Raw genomic sequence first — 25,295 nt, forward strand, 5'->3', positions numbered from 1 at the left:
CCTGTTTGGTTTGAGCTTAGGCCTCCAGGACTTAGGAAAGAGAAACCTCTTGGAAAAGCTTTTTTTAACCTTTATAAAAACAACTGCTGTTTAAGAAAGAGGAGCTGTGAGCTTTTTTTAATGCACTACTTCAAATCTATTCAAAACTATTTATGGATAGATAACAACTAATAGCTGTCTTCAACTTGAAAAATTGTTCAAGTCAAAGCTACGACTGATGTGGTGCAGACTTTTATTTTGTAGCTACTAATTTATTTTCTTTCTAATCTAAATGTTGTAGTATTTTTGTTTCATTGACATATGTCTTTTGCAGTGAAATCGCCCCATTTATACCTTGATGCTTTTCTTTAATCCTTTGGCTGCCTCTGAACACTGAGATCTCCCTTGGTAGTAACCTTCCCTCTGAAGAGCAGTCTTCAAACCTGTGTCTGCAAGCTCTAAGGATTTTTTCAGCCTTTATGCTGGGTAGTTCTGAACAGGGTTTTGTCATGTTGGAGTTGTGCTGCCCTTCCTCACTCACTTTGCCCTAACCACCAAGTAGTTGTCATACAGCTCTGAGCTTTCCGTGGCTGTCACGTTGAAACTAACATCCTTACCACGAAAGATAGCGTACCTTGAGGTTAGCTCAAGCCCACGCAGCTACCTTAAAGCTGCAACTCCCATAGATAAATAGATGGATGTGTCTGAACAGGAATGCCAGGCTGGGATTGTCCAAAGCTTCCTAAATTAGATCCTGCCCTAGCAAGGGACTGTGGGATAGCATCAGTGAAGCTCCTGAGCTCAACTGCTTTTATCAAGATGGCCGGGATGAGAACAAGTGCTGGGCCAGGCTGCTTCCCAGCTGCAGTCAGGATGAGCAGCAGGGGACTAAAAGTCTCCTCTGTCCTCAAAGGGAGCTGGGAAAAATAAGGAAAAATTAATTATTTATTTAATTAAAGGAGCACTCCAGCTTGACGCTGGAGTTCTGGGGATTGGTAGCAACATCGATCTAGCTAGAGACAATTTCACATGTATTTAGTAGAGTCAGATAGACTGGCAATAAATGAGCTAAATTTATCAAGGTGGGCTCCAGCAGAACTTGCAGCCCAGATTTCACAGACTAGGCTGGCTTCTCTGTTCTGTTCAGAACAGCAGCAGACTGTGTGATCATTTAATGAAGGTGAATATTTGACCTTCTGATGCTCAACTACCATTTGAAAACAGTCTTCTGTCACTAAAGCCAGTCACAGTGGAAAGTGAAAAATTATTTTCTTAGGGGTCGTTTGAGCTGGAAGTAAGCTGCTTGCTCTTTGTGGAGGGTTCATTCTGCAATGACTTGAGGAAGAAATCTACTTTTCTGCTGTGTGTCAGATCCGGGTCTGCGTACTGTTCATAACACTGCGATCAATAAATTCATCAGCTTATTCTGGCCCTCTGTACAGAACAGACTTTGCTTTGAGGTAGTATAAATGCTAGCAGGAAAAAGAAAATGAAATGAAAACCTGAACATGTTTGAAACAATGTGTGAGAAACCACTGAGTCTTGTGCCAGTGTGTTTACCTTGGCAGGCCCCCATCTCTCCCTCTGGAAGAACCAAATTCTCTCTCTACTATAAGAATTCTTTTGTGGATGTTTTTAAAAGAAATAAAAAAAAAAAACAACACGCACAAAAAAACACCACCCTGGAGCAGATCATTCATCATAAACAGAGTGGGAGCATGAAAGGGGATTTGCTTTGACCTAGTTACAAAAACAAAAACAAAGAGACTTTCTCTAATTGCCTGAATGACTCAAGTGGGACTGAGTGTCAAAAGCAACAAATCTCTGCTTCCTTCAGAGCTATATGCTAATACAGGACACTGGGCTCCTGCCTGCTCCAGTTCAAGACCTTGTGCGATGTCTCCGAGCCTGAGGAAGCCTGGGTAAGCAAAAGCCAGCCAATTCCGTATGCCTGTGTGTACAAACAGGACCAGGAGCCAGGACAAACACATTTCATAAATTGTAACAAAGACAGTGGCTTTAAATGCTGAGACTATCAGGACAACGCTTGCTTTGCCAAGAGCTGTAGACAGGTACTACCGTAGGAAGCACCTGGCTTTCTATCCAGCAGCATTTACAGGGCTGTCACTGATCCACAAAGGCTTAACCTTCTATTTTAAATGAGTCAGTGTAGCTAGGTACCCAAAATGCTATTGGAAAAAAAAAAAGGTGCCCAGCTTTTCTGGGCACCAGCGAAAAGCCCAATGTCAATGCATTGTTACTGCAGGACGTGGGCTGGAATCACAGAATGGGTTTGGTTGGAAGGGGCCTTAAAGCTCACCTAATTCCAAGTCCCTGCCATGGGCAGGGACACCTCCCACCAGATCAGCAAGGCAAGAGCAAATAGAGAACAGAGATAAGAGAAGAAGAGGGAATAGAGGAATTTAAGGGGTATGGGCAAGGAGTGTATGCAGATGTGTCAGAGAAAGCCATTTATCAGCTAAAGGAAGCAGTCTGGAAAATTCAGTGTGCAAGATCTTTGGGTCTTGAAGGTCAGTTCCAGCCAGGTAAAGAAATTTCTCTTTGGAGTCTCATTCTCCAGCCTTCCCATGACAGTTTTAGTCATTCAATATGCATGCAAAAATAACAAAAGAGATTTAGGAGCTACTGGGGTGGCCTTTTTTTGTGAGAGCATTGATTTATCTAGCCTGTAATTGTCAGGCAGGGAGCCCTGGCAGCATCCTCAGCCCTCCAGAGGAAAGGCCAAGCAGGAGGTTACAGCGACAGGACCTTTCTGAAGCCCAAATAAAGTCTCAGTTTTTCATATTTAAGAGGGAAGGTTCACAAGAGTTTGAATGTTTTCCCCAGCTGGTTCACCATCTATTTTAGATGGAACTGTTTGATCTCTTTCTGCTTTGTGTTTCTTTCAGTTTCCCAAACAATGGGAGGAAGCTTGCCTGTTACGTGTGTTTGGGCCCCAACTAAGCTTTTCCCAGCTGGAAAAATCACTCCATGAACTGCAGAGGTGTTTTTTTTTTCTTCTTTTTTTTTTCCCCCAGCTGTAATTACAAGATTCCCAATTCCCTTATGAGTCTTGTAAGGTAGGAACAGGCCATCCAAGGGGGAACAATGGGACATTCCTGAGTGCTTAAACAACTGCCGTTTCCCCACCATCGCCCCCTCTAAAACCCAAGGAGGGCTTAAGCACATCCAAGCAGTTCCCCTCAAGGTTACTGAAACCTCAGCTGAAAAAACACAGGGAGGTGCCCAGTTCTCTATGTAATGCTCCTGCTTTGGTGAATAAGATACCCAAGCTCTTCCTGTTACCCGCTTATGTACACAAATACCACAAATCCAGCAGGCCAGCTGGGAGGACTTGGCAAGCAGGCAGAGTATCTGTGCAATGGGTGGCTGGTGGTGCTCTTGTCATCTCTGACAAACACGGTGCTGTACAGCTCAGGTGCCAGGATATGAGCAGCCCAGCAGACAAAATTCCCTGAGGGACCAGCACAGATCTCCTAACAGAAATAGTAGTTTGGCGATGGAATGGCTCTGGCTGGTGGTGAGTGGGGGTGAGCACCTCCTTTTGGGTACCCAAATGTCTCCATTATTCTCACACAGGTAACATCAGGTGGGATTTTAGAGTGCCTGGGCACTATGGAAGCAAATGTGCTGGCCAGGATCCCCATCCGTAACAGAAAGAAGGTAAGGAAGGGTCTTCTGCTCAGAAAAATGCAACAACCAAAGGTAAATCTCTCACCAGGTCCTCTCACCACCAAGTGAAATCCTCCCGCAGCCCTGCCTTACCTGTACAACTGTGGGCATGACCTCTTCAGAGCAGCAGAGGACAGCCCCAGCTTGCTCTGGTTTCGCAGCCGTGTCTTCCTCATGAGATCTCTCATTCTCCCCCAAGCATGGCTCTCACCCTAGGGAGCAAAAAGAAACCATAACTTGAAGGACCAGAGGGAGGTTGCTGGCCACCTTACAATACTTTGGGTACTCCAGGGTGATGGGAAGGGCTTCCCACTCAGGATATGTCCCTAGCAAGAGCCTCACTCCTGACAGAGCTGGTGCAGCACTGGGACTCCCCAGTTTTGCAGCTCACCGGTGCATATGGTGCCATGCTTTCAGCTGCTTTATTTTGGAGAGATGGGAAGAACCTTATTTTTAATTCAGCCTAGGTTGTCTGGGGTTAGGTCTCACAAAGAAGATTTTAACACCCTGCAGCGGAGCCTGGTAGCCAGCCTGTACCTACACGGGGCACAGTGGAACAGGATGGGTCAACCATCAGTAGTAGTGCCCTCCTTGTATTTGTCCCATATCATTTCTGTGCCTAAGGCCCTGCTGTTCCTTCTGACTTCACATTGCAGAGAGTGAGAGCACTTCACTGGAGAGTGTTGAGTAGCTGCCTAAAGGCACGTTTTACCTTATTGTTATACTGTACTAAAGGAAAAGAAAAGTTGTTTGGTTTTCTACCTACTTATATGCACCCCAGGAGGCAGAGGTGGGGGGGCAGTAGCTTTACATAGCAAACAACCCAAAAAAAGCAGCTTGGCTCTCTTCTCCTTTCTGTTAGGCCAGGTGCCTTGGTATCAGCCCTTTTAAAGGTGTCAACTTTTTTTTGCGGACCATGAATTAGAAGAGATCAGGCCTTTGTTTCTGTGTCACGTCTGCAAGCCACAGCTATAGGGCACTTACATTTGAAATGCTAATAGTGATTATCAGGAGGTCAGGGATTCTCATGAGGCTCTCCCTAATGTTTGCTCTCTTAGGACTGAACTCATTTAGACTCATGAACTCAGAAGTAACCACGTATTAAATTTTTTCAATTTCTTTTTTCTATATTGTTTTAATTTTCCTAAAATAATGGTTGAAAACCCTGGGAACAGAGTGAAAAAGATCATGTCCTAGGGCTAACGTGATGAGCAGAAACGATGTCAGTGCCCATTTCAGTGAAGTTCTCAGTGGCATTGTCACATTTGGTGCATTGTCTTGCCCTGTCTCGAGGTGCCTTCCTACTATGCCAGCAGCAGAGCCATTCCTCCGTGAGTTGTGGGCACCTCAGAGCACAGCTTGGCAGCTATTGCAGTAATTCCTGAGGCTCTGCTAAGTTTTCAGGTCAAAGCTTCAGATGAGGTCAGTGGCTCAGCTGAAAACTTCACCACTGTTTTTTGTGCTATTGAGTTAATTGCCAGTAAGTGGGACTGTTTACTCATGGAAATATCAAATCTTTGTATTTGTTACTAGGATTAATGCAAGCTTTGAAGGCCTCAGCAGTTCACTTGCTGTGCTGGTGTCCCAGACGAGCCAGCACTGCTAACATCAGAGGAAGCCTAAGCAGTTGCCTGTTCCTGAAGGCTAGCTAGCTGGTTCCTACAGTGGGAGTGGGAGAACAACAGACCGAGTGCAGTAAGTCATACTAAGGACACATGCGGTCTGTTACTTTGATAGTAAACTTTCTGGGGTCAGTGAAGCTCTTTTGTTTTTGTGAAATGCTGTGTGCTTCAGAGGCTTTCTCCATGGCAAAGCAGATACAAGTGAAATACATTACAGAAAGGTATTACATACCAAGCAGTTCTTGCTGGTGTCCAGACCCTAAAAACGAAGGGAAATAAACTGGTAAATAACATGGCAGTGAGACCACCTCACAGTGCTCGAAACAGGCTGGGCTCTGTTCTCATCTCTGCCCTAGGCTTCACCCATGGCCTTATTCAAGTCCTCTATCCCTTTGTGGTTCTGACCCTCACATGTGCATGACAATCTCTTCTTTCCTTTACCTTTTGCCTCTCTTTTGTATTTAGACTGTCAGTTCATGTATATAGCACCTTGATTGGCGTGGCAGGACCCCCATACAGTGCTGCAGCTGTAGAAGGAAAGGGGGCACTCCATGCTGAGAGTACAAAATGCAGGAGCAACAATACCAAGGTGTGGTGTAAGAAGACAGTGCTAAGATTCAGCTTACGGAGTGTGGATCTTGATTCTGGAGTCCTGTGAAGCCATCATGGGACTGTGATGCATGAAATAATTCTAAAACCCAGAGCTTCGCTAGACACAAGCACTGAGCACCTTTCAGGATTCATCTTTGACTGGGTTCCTGAAGACCATCCAAATGTTCACAACCCATTTGCAACTTTGGGTGGAAACTTCATGAGAAAGTCTTTCCCGTGAGAGACCTACTCCTTCCTTTTTCCTGTAGAGCTGGGAATACTCTGATTAGGGATTCTGCCCTGGCATTTTAGCACTTCTGATCCCCACTGGAACAGCAAAGTGCTGAGGCAGCCACAAACAATGGGAAAGAGAGGGAGAGGAAAAACATTCGTCCTGGCTTCCTTGGAATTCAGCGATAGGGTTTCCCTGAAACAAGCTTTGGGGGCTGCTGTTAATTACACTGATATGCAGCCAGTCTGGCAGTAAGTGTTGCCAGCTATGGACTGACACAGAATTTTTTATATGGTAATGAATGTGTGCTTGGTTTATCCTTGTTAGCAGCAGTAGTGAAGGCTCTTACAACTGACTTCATGCACCAAAGTACCTGGAGTTAGTGAGGGCTAAAGCCCATGTTGCTGCCTGCAGTGCTTCTTTCCCCTGAACCAGGTACCTGTTCTGTGCCTTTCTTGCCCCATCAGCATATCCTTCATCATTATTAGATCAGATACATACAGAGCACCCCAGCCCACGCAGCCCCAGCTCTGGTTGGGAGCAGGCAACGTTGGCTTGTTCTCCTGGTACCTTGCTCTGCACTTGTGTGAGCAGAACTTCTCCCTGCTTCCCCCACCGACCCCACTCGGAGCCTGGCTCCAAGCTTATCACTCACCTTTCGGGCTGCAGGGTCCTTTGACGGAAAAGCCTGCCCCTCAGCCATGCTACCAGCTTCTGTGAACTCATTCTCCTTGTTGTTCCTATTGTTTGACAGCTTCCTGAGCCCCGACATTGGCTGGCTGTTTCCTGATTCTGGGTATCTCTCACTTCCTGCAATGAAACACAAGGACTTGCTCATGTTTCTCAGCAGTGTCCTGCTAGGACAGCCTCTGGACAGTGCAGACAAAACTGGATGAAACCCCTTAGGACTTCCTGATGGGATGAAACCTTTTGTGTCTTCATGACATGCTTTAGTGCAAAGAAGGGAAATGATTCAAGCAAGTGTCTGGCCAGGGCAAACTTTCTAATGGCTTCCTCAAGGTCTTATTTTCCTTCTGGGCCTGCTCTGAAACTGTTAGGAAAGAGTTTCTTCCCTGAAAGAAGTGCTCAGCACTAGAGATCCCAAAGGACATTTACAGCGACTCAATCCCGTTAGGAGGTGTTGATGTGGTGTTTCACCAGTTATGAAGGCAGGCTTAAGTCCAGGGTTTGAAATGAACTAATCAGCCTCATTTAGCGGGCTAACTCACATCTAATGTTGGATACAGACTTTCCAACTGGTTTTATTGCCAGTAGTCTTAGCCTACTTTTTCTCAGCTTTCTGGAAAAGTTGGTCTCTGGATCCAAGCCTTGCAGCTGGGGCTTATTTCCACATGGTCTATAGAGTAAGTCATCCTCCAGGAGTGTGTTCTGTGCCTGCTTGAGAGGGTAGGAGACTAATAACAGGTGTAAGGCTTTCCACCTTGGATAAAATCACATCCCAACTGGGAGGATTTTACAGCCACATGGAGGACTTACACTAATGGATTCAGGCAGGTATGCCAAGTTTCCAAAAGAGAGTGACATTTGATAACGTATTTGTCCCAATATCTGTAGCCACAGCTACAGTGGGCAAGAAGTCCTGCTTCACACGTGAAGGAGCAATCCTAGATGTAGACAAAGTATTTTAAAAAGCACCTCTTAGTGGAACTAAGCCTTAGCTGGGAAGCTGACACTTTGCTCTATTCCCATCTGTCTGTCGTAGGGAAAAGGAAGCTGCTGGTCAGATTATCTCACCAGCTGGTGACAAGCAGGAGGGCAGGTTAGAGGCAGTCGAACTCACCGCTGCAGCTGCTCAGCTTTTCGGTGTTGGCTCCTATTTCTGGGATGATGGAAAGATCAGAAGGGTTTCCCGTCTGAACCAAGAGGCTGTGAGGTCTGCTTCTCCCTGCGAAAAATGTCTTCATGTCTTGGTACGAGTTGAGGAACACGCTGGCAGCTCCGCAGGAGCAATGCTGCATGAGGTACTCCTACACCAGACAAGAAGAAAGCATGCAGACTTTCAGGCTGCAGCAGCTCAAGGTAATGGGCAATGCAATGGCTCAGACGAATTGCAAGCATCCCAGCTCAGCCTTGTCCCAAGACCCAGACAAACAATTTTACTCCCTAAAAAACTGAGCAGCCTGGAGGCGGTAATGCAAGAGTTTTCATGGGTTCATTGGTGTTTGCCTTGAATTGCCTGGTACTTGGCATCTTTTGGGTTTGTTTCCCAGAAAAAGCTGAAGACAAGTTTCTAAACACATAGCTGCTCAGCTGAGGCAATTGTGTAAATAAACAGATCCATTATAACAGTGACTCACATTTTATGATAATGTTATTTGATTTGGAACATGCACAGACAACAGTATCTTGTATTTTTATTGATGGGAGGTCATAGTTTGCTTATGTGTTATCAAACATTCACTGTATGTGGTACTTTAGCTGGGGTACTTCTGTAGCTGATGTGGTGGAAAGGGGAGATTTTCAGCTTTGCATGATCATGTTGTGCAAGAGCTTAGGAGGGCAGGAAGCAAAGAACAGTTTTGTACAGTCAAAGTGGAAAGAGAATCAAACTGTGTTGGAACTTGGACAAGCCAACACCAGTTTAGACCCACAAGTGATTGACAGATTTAATGTAATATGTCATTTGGATAAGTTGCCACAGCAGCATGGCACTTTGCAGTACCTATGCCTTTGACAGGTGCTTTGAAAATCTGATTAAATGTGTTGCTTTTGGCCTATGGCATTGAGGACTTCCTTTTGAAGCAAAGGATGTGGAGTATGCGTTCCCTGTGCATCCCAGGATCAATGCTTTTTTTTTTTTTTTTTTTTTTTTTTTTTTTTTTAATCCATGGTTCCTTTGTTAAAAGCTGTGTTCTGCACAGAATTTTGCAAAAGATTAACTACTTCTCTGGGCAAGACATGCTTAGGAGAGTTATGACAAAAGGTTACTCAAATGTTTGAAGTTTTCAGTCATCCTACCTGATGAAGGCTAGTCCTGCAAGCTATGGATTGCTATAAGCTTTCGGTGTTATAGACTGCCTGGTGCTTTATAGAATAAACCAGTATAGCTCTATCAACTTTAGGAACCTGCATTGTCTGAGTGTTTCTGGAAATATCATCAGTTTCTGTCCATCCCCCAAACCAGCTCTTATTACCCCAGTAACCCATTTCTGTGCTGGGATTTGTGTCTTTCCTGGGCATGGAAACCTTTCTATGCTCTCACTCTGCATGGAGTGAATGTGGTTTGGAAAGTAACCTGAGAATGCCCCCCAGATTGTGATGTGGACAGCAACCACTGTGTCCCATGGCAAATGAGAGTAGTAGTGGTTCTCTTCTACACAGAGGTGCTATGGGACTGGAAAAGAAAACGATTGAGAGCTACTTGGATATAGGAGAAGCAGGCACACAGGCATTACAAGGATATCCAAGAGAGAGCATCAGCAAAATGAGAGCATCATTTTGTAGAGCAAGTGCTAAGTGTTATAGTCAGGGGTCCAATTCCCTGCTGAGTATCATGGGATTTGTGCAGTTGAGAAGGCTGTGGTGAGAGACCTTGGAAAATACTGAAAAGATCAGTTTCAAATATTTATGTGAAAGAACAGTGACTTTCATTTCAGTGGGAGCTGGGGAGGAGGAGGCCTTTACACCAGATGAGGATTTGACCCTGAATTTTCAGCTCGGAAGAGTTACTTTGAGCAATGACTCAGTTGTAGAGCTTCAGGAAATGTGCTAACAATTCCCAGGCTCTATGTAGGAGGCTGCATTCCTCTGAGAATCAGAGATGGGTACATGGAAATGACAGGCTATGCTGTTCTGCAACCTGACTCATGACTTGGCTTTGGCTCTGAGGAGTCGGTCACCTACTGCAGATCCAGCCTCAGCAGGTGGGAGAGCAGCACCAGGGGAGGAATGATGCTGTCAGCAGAATGAAAGAGTCACCACAGCATGGTGGGGATGAGATAACTGAGTGTGACAAACCCCTTCTGTTCCTTTGGGGGTGATACAATAAATACAAAGGGAAAAAGTGGGGGGTGGCAAAAAGCTGGTAACCTGGTGTAGTGGCCAAAGAAAAGGACCCAAGAATAAAAGGTGGGGTGGAACTGAACAGAGTATGCAGGGACTAAAAAAAAAATGCTGTTTAGGAGGAAGATGAAATGATTTGAATATTTCAATCAAAGTCCACAGCTAGATCTGTCTCTCTTAAAAAAAAATTTAAAAAAAAGACAAATGGAACACGGAGATGTTCATGTCAGAGATTTTCATTTAGCAGCTCAGAAGACCAGGGAGGGAAAAGGAGCATCAGGGTTGGGCAGTGGTACCACCACTACTTCCTATTGTATCAATTTTGTGGAAAATTCTGGGATTTTGACAGCTTGAAATCAGAAGGAAAAGAGCTTTTAATTCAAAATGCAATTGCTAGGGAGGTCCATGGAAACATTTTGTTTTGATAGCACTGACAGAAGGAGGTGCCTTCTTGAGTTTTCAACTGCAGAGAAGCAAAAGCTACCAACTGAGCTGTCTATCGCCTGAGGTGAGGGGACTCTGTAACTCACCAGAGGCAAGCAAATGGCAACTAGGACATCTGAGAGCAAAAAGGAACAAGAAGGCCGACCTAAGGGAAGCTGAGCATGGTGGGCAGAGGTTCCCTGAAGACCAGAACACCCAGCCCAGGTGGGTATGGGGTCAAGTAAGTTAGCATCATCTCTTAGATGGACTTAAAACTTTGCATGTGGGCCTTGAGTTATATCATTTAATGAAAGATTCTCTGGTGTCTGCTTACCTCTTTTAGCTGGCTCATCTTCTGCTCTTTCTGCAAGCTGCAGACCTGCTTCTGGAGCCGCAGGTTGTGCTCCTGCAGCTGCCCAATCTTCTCTATCAGTTGGCAGATGTGTTCCAGGTATCCCAGGCCTGATCCCAGGGCCTTGCTGTTCCCTTGGTTCACCTGCAATGACAATACAGCTTGGGCTAGGGTGCAGAGGCAGGGCAGTCCTTACCAGCTCCTTGTGTTTGTGTGGGCTGGGGTAAAGACTCTCAGGCCTGCAAGGAGCTTTGGTTGTGATCATACTGAGCTGTACATTGCTAGCTCATGGCTCTTCTCTAAATTAGCCCACAAGAAGCTCTGTCAGAGGGACTGATCACAGGCTGACACTGAGGGAAACCTTGTGAGAGCCTCCCAGGTTTTTATTTTTTTTTCCATGTGACAGAACCCCTACAAACAGGTGAGACCCTACTGCATGGCATGTATGGATGGGCCCGTGCACAGGCAGGGAAAATATGGACAGCTATTTGCTGCTAGCAAATACGGACAGCGTCTCGCTTCCACCTTGGCTCTGCTTGCTGGCGTGCGTGTGATATCGGTAAGTAAAATAAGCCTCAGTCTTTACAAAAGCAGTACTCTAAGTTTATCTTACTTCAAAAAATAAGTTCCCTCTACAAAAGCAGGAAGCCTACTCTGTCTCCTTTCCCACAACAATCTACATTTTTGGGGAAATGCCAGCCTTGGGACTCTTCCTGTCTTTTCATTATGTCAGAAAGCTCATGGTGTGTTCAAAAATAATCAGCATTAGGATTTACTTCTCTTTAAACAAATGATGATACAATGTTGTTTATAAATAGGCATTATTATGTCCAGATGCTTTTGTGTCTGAAGCTGGGACAGAGGTCACATGAAATCATATGAAAAGCTACAGTAACTCCGAGCCGGTCAGCCCCTCACATTCATGACTTCAGTGCTCCTTGGGCAGTGCCTGTAGGAGCGGCGGCAGGACAGAGGTCACAGCCACAGAACGGAGCCCTTGGTGTACCAGTGCTGCAGGAAAGGATCCATCCTAGGGCTTGCAGGGGGAACAGAGCCCAGCTGGCACCCACTGGGAAGAGCTGGACTCCACTGTGCTGTTACTCAAGTATCTGAAAGCAGTTAGTGGCTCTGGCGTGCACAGCTTCAGGAGCATGTTTTTCAGAAAGTACGTGTCAGCTTCTGAAAATTTGGCTTTTCTAAGCTGCCCCAAAACGGGTAGTCAGAAGTTCCTCATTCCCTTTGAAAATGTAGGCTTTCTGACACACTGTACCCTCTTTCTGCACATTTAACTGTTCCCCTTCTGCCAGAGAACCCCATTTCCCCATTTCACAGCCCTCCTTCACAGGATGCTCAGGGCAGGAAGTTTGGGCTATTTAATAGGGAATTAATTCGCTTTTTGTTGCAGTGATCCCAGCAAGTGCAAATGAGCAGAAGGCCAACCAGGCAGAGCCAGCAGTGCTTGCCGATCCCTGTAGGGCCAGCCATCTCTGTGGTCAGCATGCAAGGATAAAAGCTTTTAAAGAGATGCTTCACCTTGCTTGCCCTGCCACAATGCCCGTTAGCATCGGGATTGCTCAGACATGGCAGGCATTCAACACAGAAAATTTGTGTCATTTGGTGGGATGCCCCCAAAATGAGGGGGTTGCCCTCAGAGAAGGCCTCTCCAGGGACTCTTCCTGGACCCTTTTGTTCTGTAGACTGGAAACACCTACACATCCCTATCTTCTGGACGTACCATGTGCAGCACAGAACCTGCTCTGTCACTTACCGGTCTGAATATTTTCCTCTCAGCAACTATCAGAGTTTTATGCTTTAAGTTGGGGGAGCTACCACAGGAAAACAGCAAACATTTTCCAGGAGGAGTCCCTTTCTGTCTCTGTCCTCCCAAAACAAGCTTCCCAAAACATTCACTTAATGGGGATGACATTTTTCCCATTCCCCATATGGAGATTGTTAAGTAGTATTGGAACAAAAGCCATGTACCCATTTTGGGGTACATGAAACCTATTGAGAAGGAAAATCATCTCACCTACTTTTTTGAAGGTGAAGATGCAGAGGATGAGGTAGGCACAACTTAAAAATCAGATGGTTAAAGCTGCAATAGGAAAGCAACAGCATAATGTATAAATAGGTGCCAGCTTTTGCTTTCAGGTACATCAGTGAGAACCAGACCTCAGCTGAAAGAACAGGATGGCAAGGCCCTCAGCCATACCGTGCTGCTCCTACTAAGGATTTGACCCTATGGAGTTAAGGGAACTGAAGATACTGAAGATCTCTGCCCTTGTGAGTACTCACCTAAGTTTTGGGGACAGGTTTTTAGCACACAGAGCCCTGCTCAGTTAGCAATAAATCCTCACAGCTCTGCTAGCTCACATATTTCATAGGAAGCCTAAAAATACATGGTCAACATATGCAGTGGCAAGTTTAGATCTTATCTAGAGCCAATATTTTAACTGGTATAAAATCACACTTCTGAAGTCACCAGAGTCCCTCTGTCTTGCTGCTGTACCTGGTCGCTACAGAGGTATGAAGTTCAGTGGGAGCTGCAGGAAAGACAGATGTTTACCAGTCCCGTGCCCAACTGAGATATAATAAAAATCTTTGTTACTGATCATCTACTCGGCACTCTGTCCTGCCAGATCTCAGTCCTGATCTGTTGCTTTGATGCGTTTCATCAGTTAGGCTTGATGGTAAACAGCTCTGCGCTGGACCTGGCAGCAACAGCTGGAGCTAGTGGTAGGAACTTCATTCAGATGAGAGCTCGTCAATATTCCTTGCAGTGACTTAGGTTCCTGGATGTTCGTTGCTTTCCCTCAGTGCTTCATTCTCCCAGAAATCCCTACCTGCTCTCCCACACCATATTGGCATGGCCAGCGAGGATGGCATGCAGTGAACATGCCAACAGCTGAGGAATGTAATCGCACACTGCACATTTTGGGCTTGGGGTGACTGATCAGTGACGCCATAGGCTGAGCGGGAAACATTTGTCAGTGGGAGCTGACAGCACCACGAGGCTTGTGAATAACAGGAAAGAGAGGGATCGTGCTGTATATTTCTGACTGCTCCACCCTGATGTCCAGGAGTGGTCATGCTGGCTGATAGCTTCTGGTTTCCTCCGTATGGCACGCACAGGGCAGAGCGTCACAGCTTGCTGTATCCTTCCCCTGAACCATACCGCTCTCCAGAGAAGTATTTTGACTTCTTTGGACAAGGATAATTAATGCTATGTGATTAATAGCCTTTTTTCTTTTTTTTTTTCCCATTTAGTGACGACAGTGCTCCAACCCTGTCTCTTCTTCTAGGGGTCTGGGCTGACTTTAAATGTAAACTTTATGAAATGCAAGGAAGTGTTTGCAAAGCAAAAGCATCAAAAGCTATGCGTCTTCAAACTGACCCAAAACATTTCATTTGGCTTAAAAGGAAATGCTTTTATTTAGGCTTCAAAGTTCTTTCATTTGTTGTTTAACAGCTTCCACTCTCTTTCATCTTTTTAAATGTAGACACATTTCAAAATAATGACAGTACAAAATAAAAGATCAGAAAGATTTGTTTAAGAAATGCCAGACTGAAATGGTGTGATGTATATTTTAAGCCAAACCCATTCACCAAATGAATCTAAACCACCAAAACGTTTGGTCTTTTCCAGCCTCTCTCTTTCAGCATTTTCCCTCCCCTTCTCTCAGAAGCAGCCTCAGCAGTGAGGGAGGCTGGAGGATGTTGGGGGCCATCCTCATCCAGCACTGCCTCCTTGCTGGGCGGCAGCATGCCGGTAAACTCAGTGCCATTGCCACAGCCAGTGGGGTCGGGGAAACTCATCTGCACTCCTGGTGCTTGGGACTTAATAATTCACCTATAATTAAATAATACTTTCACCTGGCATTAAATAGACAGATAAGAGTGCTTGCACTGGTTTATATCAGTACAAATTTAATGCACTGGGAATTAATTTGAAGGGGCATGCTGTTTGCCAAGCAGAGTGGGAATACCTTGTACTAGCCTGCTGTCTTTTAGACAACACTGACTGCATTTCCATTGACTGGCGGGGTCTCAGGGACACACAGAAAAGGTTGGCTCCTAACAACCATGTTGCATCTTGGACAGGTGACAGGAACATGTGAAAACCGCTGTGTCAGCCTGGAGCAGAGCCTCAGCTGGGGCAAACCAAGGTACATGGATAGAGGGCCACCTGGGTCTCACCCTGCCTCTGTTGCATGATCAACAGAACAATTGCATGACAGCAAGGACAGGAAAACTTTGTGCAGGTTTAGAGAGGGCACAAAGCTCTGTTGCTGCCCCTGTGGTCTGAGGCACAAACCACAGCAGCAGCAGCCCTGGGCATTGCCTGTCATCCCAGCAGTTCGCAGAGTGCTGCTCCTGAGATACAGCAGCCTGGAGGGGCTCTGTGAAGAGGGGCAAGCTTCCCTGGTGTCCAGGTCACAGCTGTATTTATACAGCTCAGAAAACAAACACAGAAAAGTGCTCTGGGGCACAGAGCTTTAGCGCTCAGCCAGTGAGGATATTAAAAAGGAGGGGAGATAAGCCACCAAGCCTTCATTTCCTCTTCAGCCTCTTTCTAATTTATTCTATTGTTTATTTAAATGCTCTGCTTTGGGAAACTGAGTCTCCATTTCGCATGGGATTTAAAGGAATTTCATGGGCAGACAGAGCTGTTGGATGAGATCAAGTTAGCTGCAAGCCCTCCAGAGAGCAACAGAGAATTTGGGTAACTTCATAAAAAGTCTCCTTGTGTTCAAAGTCTCCTGCTCCAATCTTTTCTGAACCCTCTGTCAGAAGGCCAGGTTGCTGTCTGGGAACCATGCAAAGCCTCTTCCTCCCACCTCCCCCAAAAAGTGAGACAGCTCTGGGGAAGAAGAGGGTGCTCAGTTTGATTGTGCATGCTTGTGCTGCCCAGACACTTAGTGTTAAGGGAGACAGGCCTGGCCTACAGTGCCATCTCTGACCTTCCTCACTGCTTGGGAGGGTTTAGCCTGCTGGAGAGGATGGCCATCACCTCGTGGTTCAGGGCCTGGGCAGAGGTCATGGTGGAATACACTCATCATGTGCACAGCAGCACCTCTCACTTGGCTCTCTCTGCCTTCCAATCCATCGCTGTTACCCTGGATGAGAAGCGATGGCTGGGCATGCCACGGAAACATGGCCCCAAATTCTGATCCTCCAGGCTGCATCCCCAGGCCTGATGTGAGACACGGAGCGGCTCCCTCCGCAGTGCCTCTAACACGTCCTGCCTCTCGGGGGGCTTGGGGTGGCACTTTCTGGCAACTGCTCCCTGTGTCATCCTTCAGGTCGAGCCATCAGAAATTGCAGTTCCCCAAAACACAGGAAATATTGGCAGAATGGCTTTCTTTAAGGCATCCAAGCACCTAATGCCCTCTAAAATAGGAGGCAGCTAGAATGCTTAAACACGTATTTAGGATCCAAGATTTCAGTACATCACATCTTTCTGACCTCTTTCTTCCCTCTCGAAGTGAAAAAAGAAAATGTGAGTGGTACACCCCACTGCTCTGATGCAGAAGGAAAACGAGCAGCAGAGAGAAAAGCAGTGTGCTGTATCTGTCTGGAAAAGTCACCATTATGCACCGTTTCGTGTGTCCCTCTGCACCTAGCCTGCCCTCTCCTTTCCCTCTGCCCGTGGGGACTTTGGTCTGGCTCTCAGTCAGGCATTGACTCCCCAGTGAGATCTTTCTGTCACTGGCTTCTGGAACCCCTGCAGCAGCAGGCCTGCGGGCCTGCGATCTGTCAGCGTGCCTGTGTGGGGCTCTGGGCACAGCTCTGGCCTGAGCACTTGCCAGCATTCAGTGTGGGAGAGGGGGCACAGAGGGCATTTTATTCTCCTGTGTGTTGCACAGTGTACCCGGTTAACGGGGAAAGAGCTAGTCTGGAATAGGACAAGCTGCTGGAAATATTTTGTCTTTGCAGTTAGGTCAGTCTCTGAACACAAGAGTTTCCATCACAGCTGTTCTAGCAAAGCAAAGCGGGAGCTCCAGCTCTACCCCAGCAAAGATTTGAATTTATACATTAAATCCCTGTCCACTCAATATTCAAGGGCTGGCTCTTGAGACAGCTTCAGACCTGGACAGAAATTAACTACGCTTTAGATGAATTATTCCCAAACTTCAGAGCCCCAGAGCACCCATTCAGCTTTTCCCAGGAACAGGAATAACCTGACCTTGAAACTGTGTTCTGCTCCCACCCCATGTATCAGAGCTGGTGTGGCTCTGGAAGGTGACTTACCTTACAGTTTTCACTTGAAGCACAGACGCAAGCACATGCTTTAATCTAAAGCTTTTTGAAAACTTCAGACCCTCCTGAACTGTTAGTCATTCTTACCTAGAGACTACATGGGAATCACTTCAGAATTTCCCTGCTATGAAAAGAGACCTTAAACATCAACTGCCATGATTTGCAGCTCACAACAGTTTCAGGGGAGATTTTCTAACTCAGACGTGTCCTGACCTGAGACAGATAACAGCACCCTGATGGAGGTATTTGGACAGGCCTAGCTACAAGATTCAGTTCAGGTGCCTTCCTTACCTCACTCAGTCGACAGCATTCATCCATGTATTCATCCAGGCTGTCACTTGTGGGGTACTTCTTCAGCGGATGCCCAGGGATCTGAAGGTCTTGCATGCTGCCAAAGCTCTCTGGGTAATTGTCAGCAATTGTCTTTGGCTCTTCTACAGGATCTGGGGTGGGAAGAGTGCTTTCCCTGGGTAGGTCCATCTCTGGTGCAGGTTCCTTTTCCAGAGATTGCCTTTCACTCTGGTCAAAATGTTCACCAGGATTTTCTCCTTCCTGAGGGACACTGAAGTTGTCAAGGGGAGCTGTGGGAACCTGCACAGCATCAGACTCCTGGCTGTAGTACTCAGCTTGCTTTTCACTCTCTGGACCTTGGTGACTGACTTTTCTGGCACGTTCTTTACATGTTCTCATTATCAGATGGTCAATTTCTGGAGACGAAGAGGTGCTAAGCACGCCCGAGTCGCAAAATGAGTCTCTGTTGTGAAGCACAAAGCTCTTCTCTGAACCTGTTGGCGTCGATGGAGAATTAGCCCCACTTGGCAATTCGACCCCTGAGTCCTCAGACTCAAATTTGGAGAATCTGTGAAGCTGGCACTTGGACTCGAAGGTGCTGAGGTCAGGCAGTGTGGCTACATAGTCTGTGCCTGCCGGGGCATCTGCACAGTCTGGTTCTGCCTCCGGGGCCACAGCATTGGGACTTCCCTGGCAGTCCTGGGGGAGGCTGGCACCAGGGAGATGGGGCTCTTCAGTGCAGGCTGCATCAGTAGTGGTCTCTGGTGTTAGCGCTGGGTTCTGAATTCCTTCGTTGCTCAGTATCTTCATGTGTGTTAGCACTACTTTGTCCTCAGCAGGTGGGCTCTTCTTACCTGCATAAAGGAAAACAAGTAGAAAGTCACAAGGGGCTGCAAAGCTCAGTCTAATCTATACGGCATTGCCTGAGGGATGTGAGATTGAAAGCTGTCTATATAGTAACGCAGTAGAAGGGGGCAGCCCTGGTTTGTTTTTCTGAAGATATATGACACTTTCTTGTAGACTTTGCTGTAACAGAAGTGTTTTGTTTCACAGACACTGTGTCCTTCGGGGGAGGGTCATAAATGCACAGAGTTCTGATTTAGTAGGTAGGTAGGAAACAGTACAGAAAGTCACATGAATTTTAGTGATTACCTGCATGCAGACACAGAGAAGCACAATACATTAATTTAAGGCTAAACTATTTCTTCTGATTAAATGTATTCTGAGGCAGCAGCAGAAAAAAATGTGCAAAACTAAGTGTGTATTTCTGGAGATTTGAGTGGATTTCAGATTGCAACAAGTAATTTGCAAACTGTTTGGTCAGTAGTGCTCTGCACACATACAGGTGATGAAAAGCAAGTACTGATAGGAAAAGTAAATGAGGCATTGTAGATCTTTTGTAGTCCCTGCATGGCTTTATCTATGAAGTCATTTCTTTAAATGAACTCTTACCTTCCCTCTAAAGAGAAAGGGTATGGGAGCAGCTTTGTTCATGAGTTTTTGCACGTGGGCAAAGATGACGCATTTTCACATCACAACTATTTTATGCAGTGATGTGGATGAAGTGTTGAACAGCTTCTGGATGAAAGGCTGACCTATGTGAGCTGAATATCTGGCCCCAGGTTTTTTCACTGTTTTTCTGGATCTAGCATTTCACAGAGCAGAATCCTGAGCCCTTATTACCATCTGACCCAGGGTACCTCGGAGGGCTACAATGCGCACACACTTCAGGATATCTTACTTCCTACTTCATTTCCTTTCAATCCCCTCTCCTACCTTCCTTCCTTTTTGCCTAGCATCAAACCTGCAGCTGCTTTAGAAACTCACTCCTGGTAGCGTAACTGTCCCTAAGCAGGTAGAAAAGTCTGGAGCCCAGTGGAAGGGAGCTCTGCTCTGTGCAGCCTTCCTTCATGGGAACCCAGAAAAAATCCTGTTTCTGAAACAACCCATTTTCCAGCCTTCCCTCCTCCAGCTTGCTTTCCGCAATGTCAGCAGACGATAGAATTTTACTCATCAAGTCCAAGCTAGCTATTATATGAGTCATTTTCTACTTTATTTAAATATTCCTTCTATTTGATCTTAAGAATTTCTTGGAACACCACTGAAACATGCCCTTCACTGCTATTTGGCAAATACAGATTTAATATTTCACACTGGATTTTCAAAAAGGTTCAGAGTGACAAAGACTCCTATCTGATGGGAATTCTTTGGGGCTTTCTATGAGCATGTGGTGCTTTTAACCCCTCATAAAAGATCTTGTTTATCCAATACAGACCTATGCTCATCTCCCTTGACAGCATTCACAGGCATCTCTCCACTGCAAAGAGCCACATTTGAGTCAGTGCTGGACTGTCAGACTGCCAGAGCATTGTTGGGATGGGTGACAAGAGAAAGACATTGCCAATGGAATGGTTTTCTTTTTAAGAGCAAATGATGCAGCTGTCATTCCTACCAGGAATGACTGAATGCAGTAGTAGTCTATTCCCACAGGATCTGATTGCCTTCTCTTATTAATCATGCCATGTTCTCGTTTGATTGGAGATTCTCTCACTGTCTTTCAACCTGCCCCTTTTTTTTCTTGCTTAACCGGTTTCACCCTGGCCTACACAAATATTTCTTTGTCTGAAATCAGGAAGCAGCGTAACAACGTGAGGTCTTGCTGCTTACAGAAGGAGATGTCAGATGCTTTAATTCCTATCTCTTATGAATACCAAAGCTGCAATGTGAGCTGCAAAGTTTGGTGGAGATAGAAAAAATAAAAAAGAGATGAACCCCCTGACCCTCGTGAGAAGGTCCCCTCAATTCCACCAGCTCCAGAGCTGAGAAAGTTGTCCCCATTCCATGACCATTAGCAATATCAAATAGTTTCACAACAATTTATTGTTTATCTCTTGTAGGCTGCAAACCATTGATCTTGTCACTGACAGGCCCTGTAACCACAGTGCTTGATTTATTTCTGATTTATCCTCCCAGCCCCTTGTGATGATGCAAAATGTTATCATCTTCCATCACAAGTTTAGAATGGATGCAAAAGACAGCAGGATTTTGCAACATGTTTAGGCACCTGATCCTCATTCATTCAATGATACCTTCCCATGATCAGCAAGGTCATCCATGCTACTGCAGAGATCAGCTGTGATAAAGGCAGCAACCTGAAACTGGAGTTCTTGCTTCATCTCACATAAGTAATAGTCTCTTATTCCTCTTCGTTGACTGGGTTATGGACTGTAAGCCATGGGCCTTCCAAGATGCAGACTGTTTCTGCTACAGATCTTGAAAGAGGCTAACAACAATGCTCAGCTCTTTGAAACCTGGTGCCAACAAAGCCTAGAATGGTGCAATTAAAGTTCACCTGTGCAACTTACAAAAAAAAAAAAAATTGGCCTGACCATCAGCTGCTATAAATTAGCTCATTAGGTGGGGTCCTAACAAAGTTGTGGTAGTTAGTTTGAGATGTTAGTCTGCCAGTGTTTTGTCCAACAACACCCAAGGGGCCCGAGCAAAGCTGGGCAGGTGGCCTCCTGCTTGGCGCTGGCTGGAGCATGCTGTGGGGGTAGAGTTACGGGGCTGTGCGGTGGCTTCTGAAAGAAGGTGTGAAGCACTTCAGAGAGCTGAAGGGTGGCATTAAAGCTGGTAAGACGTATTTACTTGTGCTGGAGGCTGGCCAGCTTTGACGCTGCTGCTCCCTGGGAAATCAGCCAAGATGTTTTGTTTTGTTTTGCTTCCCTTCCTCAGGCTGGTTTTCTACACCCCTGCTGGGGTAGGGGTAAGGTACTATGAGATCCAGCATTCAGACATCTGGCTGGGATGCTGGTGAGGCAGTGCTGGGGGGAACGGAGCTGTGTGTGCATGTTTAGGAATCAATATAGCTTCCTGCAACATCTCTGGCAATGCATGCCCAGACCAAGTGTTGTCTCAGGTTAACTTGTGCTACTTGCTTAGTAGCCCTCTCAAGGGATTATATGGCTCTTTAATTGCACTAGAGATAAACAGCATTCTCTGGGTTGTAATACATCTATAAATGACAGTGACTGATGATGTATAACCTTGGGCAAGTTGCTGGGCTTCCTGCGCTTGCAGAGCTGGAGGATAAGGCTGCTTCCCCCTAGCAGGGAGGCAGTAACAGTGCAGCAGCTAATATCTGGAGGTAACTGGTAGGGAGTAAAAGGAGCTGATGTACCCAGCTAAATCTCTAGAACTTTGCTTTGCTTCACTTCCAAATTGCTTTCTAGGATACTTCTCTGTTGGCAGTTAGCAAAGCCTGGCAGAGAGGCTTAAATCCTTCAGAGATGATTACTCTCACATCCTCTTTCCTTTCCTTGGGGGTTTAAGTCCCAGAGCTTTCTTTTCCTTGGAGGTTTAATTCCAAGTGTATTTTTCCTGTTTCACAATAACCAGCAGCTGCCAGGGCACAGCCTAGTACATTAATCCAGAGATCTTTGACCTAAGGAAGGAGGATGGGTGTCTAAGCATGAAAATGCTTTCAAGCAATTTCTTTATCCCAAGTAAGCTACATGTAAGAAAAACACACAGACAACTGTCTAGACGAAACTCCTAGGCATTCCCAGTCCTGCCCAGACCCAACTCCTGTGAAAGCTCCAAACCTTCTAGTAAACAGCAGCCTGCGTTTATATCCCTGTACTCCAAAATATTTGAAGTCAAAGTCTAGTCTTTTCTCTTTTGACTTTGCCTCTGATGTACTGACTCGTATTGTAGCATTATCAGACTAGTAGAAGGACCAATGATGGAAGAGGCCAGGCTGTTAGTGGGGTGACTGCTGCTAGTGGTAGTACAAAGCTTCCAGAGAACCTGGCATGGTGCAAATGCTTCTGATCATACCATGCTGTAAACCATATGTTGCTGCTTTCCTCCCTTCTGATCTGTGTCCGTCTGTCTTCTCAAAACATTCACCCTGACTTGTGCACTGACACAGCTGGAGCCATGCTTTGTTTGTCTCTCTCTGCACTTGTGCTACAAGTGACAGCAGCGTTAGAGCCATCAAAGCCCTCTGCTTGTCCCTAGAGCTACTGCAAGGTTCATGTGCAGAACAAACCCTTCTACAGTGTGCGGTGCTGGCAGGGTTTTTGAGGCTGGCAGTCCTAGGCAGAGGTGTGAGCTGAGCAGTCCTGAGGTGCTCAGGGAGCCTCTTCCACTCCTGCCTACCACAAGACACACAACTCTCTCTAGATCCAAGTCTGGAAGGCTTGTAGTGTTCCACAGGGAGCAGAGCACCAGGAACAAAGAGCATCACCAATGACTTGGGTCATTGGAGCAGCAGGAATTGTGCACAGTTGCCCAGCAAAGGAAGACCAAAGTCAGACCCACTGGTCTCTGCTCAGCTCTGAGCACTGCAAAAAAAAAAAAAAAAAAAAAAAAAAAAAAAAAACATAAAAGGCTCTTTTTTTCTTTTTTTTTGGGCACTGCACAGAGGACCAACACAGCCTGTGTAGTAACCCCTCTCTATCTCCAGTTATGCCAAAGGTTCAGTCTTGTCCAGTGATAGGGCTGGGGTCTCCAGGTAACACACTAAGAGATAACCACTTTGTACCAGCTTGAGAAGAATCACAAGGCAGCATTGAGTAGCAAGTGGAGTCACGCTCATGACCTGGAAATGAAAGGCTGCCTCTCCTTCTCAGTCCTCGCATTCCATCATTTTCCTTCCTTTACAGCCTCCCCCCAGCTCGGTTGCCTGCTATGTTCTCTAATGTTGCTGGCAGCACAGCTCAGGTGGCATTTCCCTTTCACTGCAGAGGGGATTTTTTTTTTTTTCCTCACCAGTGATGAGGTTTCAATTTCCCAGCATTTAAGAGAAAAGGGTCACTTCCTTTCTGAAACAATAGGCATTTTTTGCTGCTGACTCTTCCACCATATGTGCTGGGAGGTGGGGCTGGGTTGTCACCTCCTTCTGAGCCCTGGCCCACCAGTTGGCCCTGATGCAGGGTGCATGGGAGCTGTTACTTCTGCAGCTGGGCAATGGCTTCGCTCACACAGTCCTGTGTTGTTGCACGGATGGGAGTCCTGTACTTAGAAAAACTGGATCGCTCTTAGGCTGTTGGGAAAAACAAGCAGCAGCCACTCCCTGATTGACCTTCTGAGAAGGAAATCTAGCTCTATGAAGTTTTTCCATCAACTCCCATAGGGTGAGAATTTCCCCACCTCCTGATGTCTGTTGAAGGCCAGATCCTAGTCCTGGTGATGCTGGGGGTGCTACTGGGCACAAAGTTTCTGCATTCAGTCTGCATTCCCAAGTCTTTCAAGCAAAGCTAATCTGTGAGCACAGTGCTGTGTCTTGAGCTGCCTGCTCTGAGCGAGGGCTTTTCCTAAGCAATTAGGGTGATCTGGAGTCTTGGAAGTTCTAGGAGAGCTTCTGGAAAGGTGTTGTGGCCTCAGCTCACCAGTTACAGCCTCTGTCTGCAGGGGTGGAAATCAATGAAGGCTTGAAATTTTTTTTTTTTTTTTTTTTTGGGGGGGGGGGGAAAGACGTACGTGTGTAACTGCAAAACCCGTATTTGCAGAGGAATGTATTCCCATGTGGTAGCTGAATGTGAGTGATAGACCTGGTTCTCAGAATTTGTATTTATATTCGGCTGCATTTGAATTTTTTGGGAGCATAAATACAGTTTGATTAGTTAGAAATGTCAAGTGTAAAGGAAAGCTTATGACCAAGCTGAGATCTTGGACAGTCCTTCCTTGAACAGAAAGTTCTTGGGTTGTTTGGTTCTGAGGTGCTCTCCAATGTCACTATTAGTTAAGTGTATGAAGTTCCTCTGGATGATAGTTTGGTAATATAATGTGACCAGAGACATTATAGATAACCCCAGAGCTGCAGCAGGTAATGATGATTCCATATAAAATAAATGCTGTGAGAAAGATAACAGGGTTCAAGGACTCTGAAGAGGCGTTCATTGCTTTAATATGTATGTTTTGGAAGAGGAGGAGATAATGATAGCTGTTTTCAGGCATTTGAGGAGCAATGAGCTGGAGATGGATTGTTTACTGATGGATATAGTTGGGGGAACTAAAGAGGAAATGTTTTTCCAAATAGTGAGGCCACTTGACATTTTTACTGCTTGCTCCTATTGATTCCAAGTGACCTGTTAAGTTTTTGAAACAGGGCAACAGGTCTGATAAATTAGTGACCTCTGGCAGAGTCCTGAGGCCCAGCAGGTCCCCACAGGCCACCTGGTTTATCAGGTGCTTGTGCAGGCTGGCAGCCACCATTCTTAGGCTGACACCTGACCTTGTGCAGAGCACCAGCTAAAGAGCATCACCCACTCATTACTGCATTTCCCTTGCAATTTATTTCTCTCAATACGCAAACCAGAAGAGAAATCGGGCCAAGGGGAATTCCAGTGCACAGGATCCCTGCCTAAATCCTCCATGCTCTGCCTCATAATTGCTCCTGGGGAGGGGGTGGCTCAGCTCCAGCAGGCACCTGTGGGGCTTTCTGGGGAGGCTCCGTCAGGGAGGATCACAGCTCTTGCTAAAGACCTGTGAATTGTTCTCCACGGACACTCCTGTGCCCTCCTTCATGAGGGAGGTTCAAAACAGATTTTTATTTTATTATTATTATTTTTTTATCTTGCCCCTGGATCTGCTAGGAGTAGATAATAGGCTAACTGCAGGTACTGGAGGCTAGCACAGAGGAAAGATCTCCAACCTACTGCACAGGGCTAAACACACTGGGAAGTCTTGTAGGTACAAGGCCTTTCTGGTGAACTTCTTCACATTCAGATAGCTGTCTCTAGGATGAAATATCAGAAATCGTCTTGCATAAATGCTCTGGCCTCCTTGACTGGGGACACTGCAGAAACTAACCTTTACCTCA

At 46.0% G+C, this 25,295-nt stretch overlaps 2 protein-coding genes across 6 annotated transcripts in view; one reads left to right on the plus strand and one right to left on the minus strand.

Moving 5' to 3' along the window:
* The window catches only part of LOC309880061 (uncharacterized protein), a 31,133-nt gene that overhangs the window by 2,929 nt on the left and 2,909 nt on the right, over positions 1 to 25,295 (minus strand). For all 5 annotated transcript variants that reach the window (XM_082764516.1, XM_082764515.1, XM_082764513.1 and 2 more), the window contains exons 2-7: positions 17,468 to 18,321; positions 10,898 to 11,059; positions 7,919 to 8,105; positions 6,773 to 6,927; positions 5,527 to 5,553; positions 3,766 to 3,884 (exon numbers count right to left, since the gene is read on the minus strand). In XM_082764516.1, the coding sequence (XP_082620642.1) occupies positions 3,766 to 3,884; positions 5,527 to 5,553; positions 6,773 to 6,927; positions 7,919 to 8,105; positions 10,898 to 11,059; positions 17,468 to 18,321 (1,504 nt within the window). The remainder of the gene's footprint in view (positions 1 to 3,765; positions 3,885 to 5,526; positions 5,554 to 6,772; positions 6,928 to 7,918; positions 8,106 to 10,897; positions 11,060 to 17,467; positions 18,322 to 25,295) is intronic.
* Positions 22,892 to 25,295, plus strand: part of HELLS (helicase, lymphoid specific) — a 50,090-nt gene continuing 47,686 nt past the window's right edge. Inside the window, exon 1 of the mRNA XM_082764511.1 lies at positions 22,892 to 23,607. The gene's annotated coding sequence lies outside the window, so the exon portion shown is untranslated. The remainder of the gene's footprint in view (positions 23,608 to 25,295) is intronic.

Source organism: Aythya marila, assembly GCF_965140915.1.
Source record: "Aythya marila genome assembly, chromosome: 7".
NCBI lineage: Eukaryota > Metazoa > Chordata > Aves > Anseriformes > Anatidae > Aythya > Aythya marila.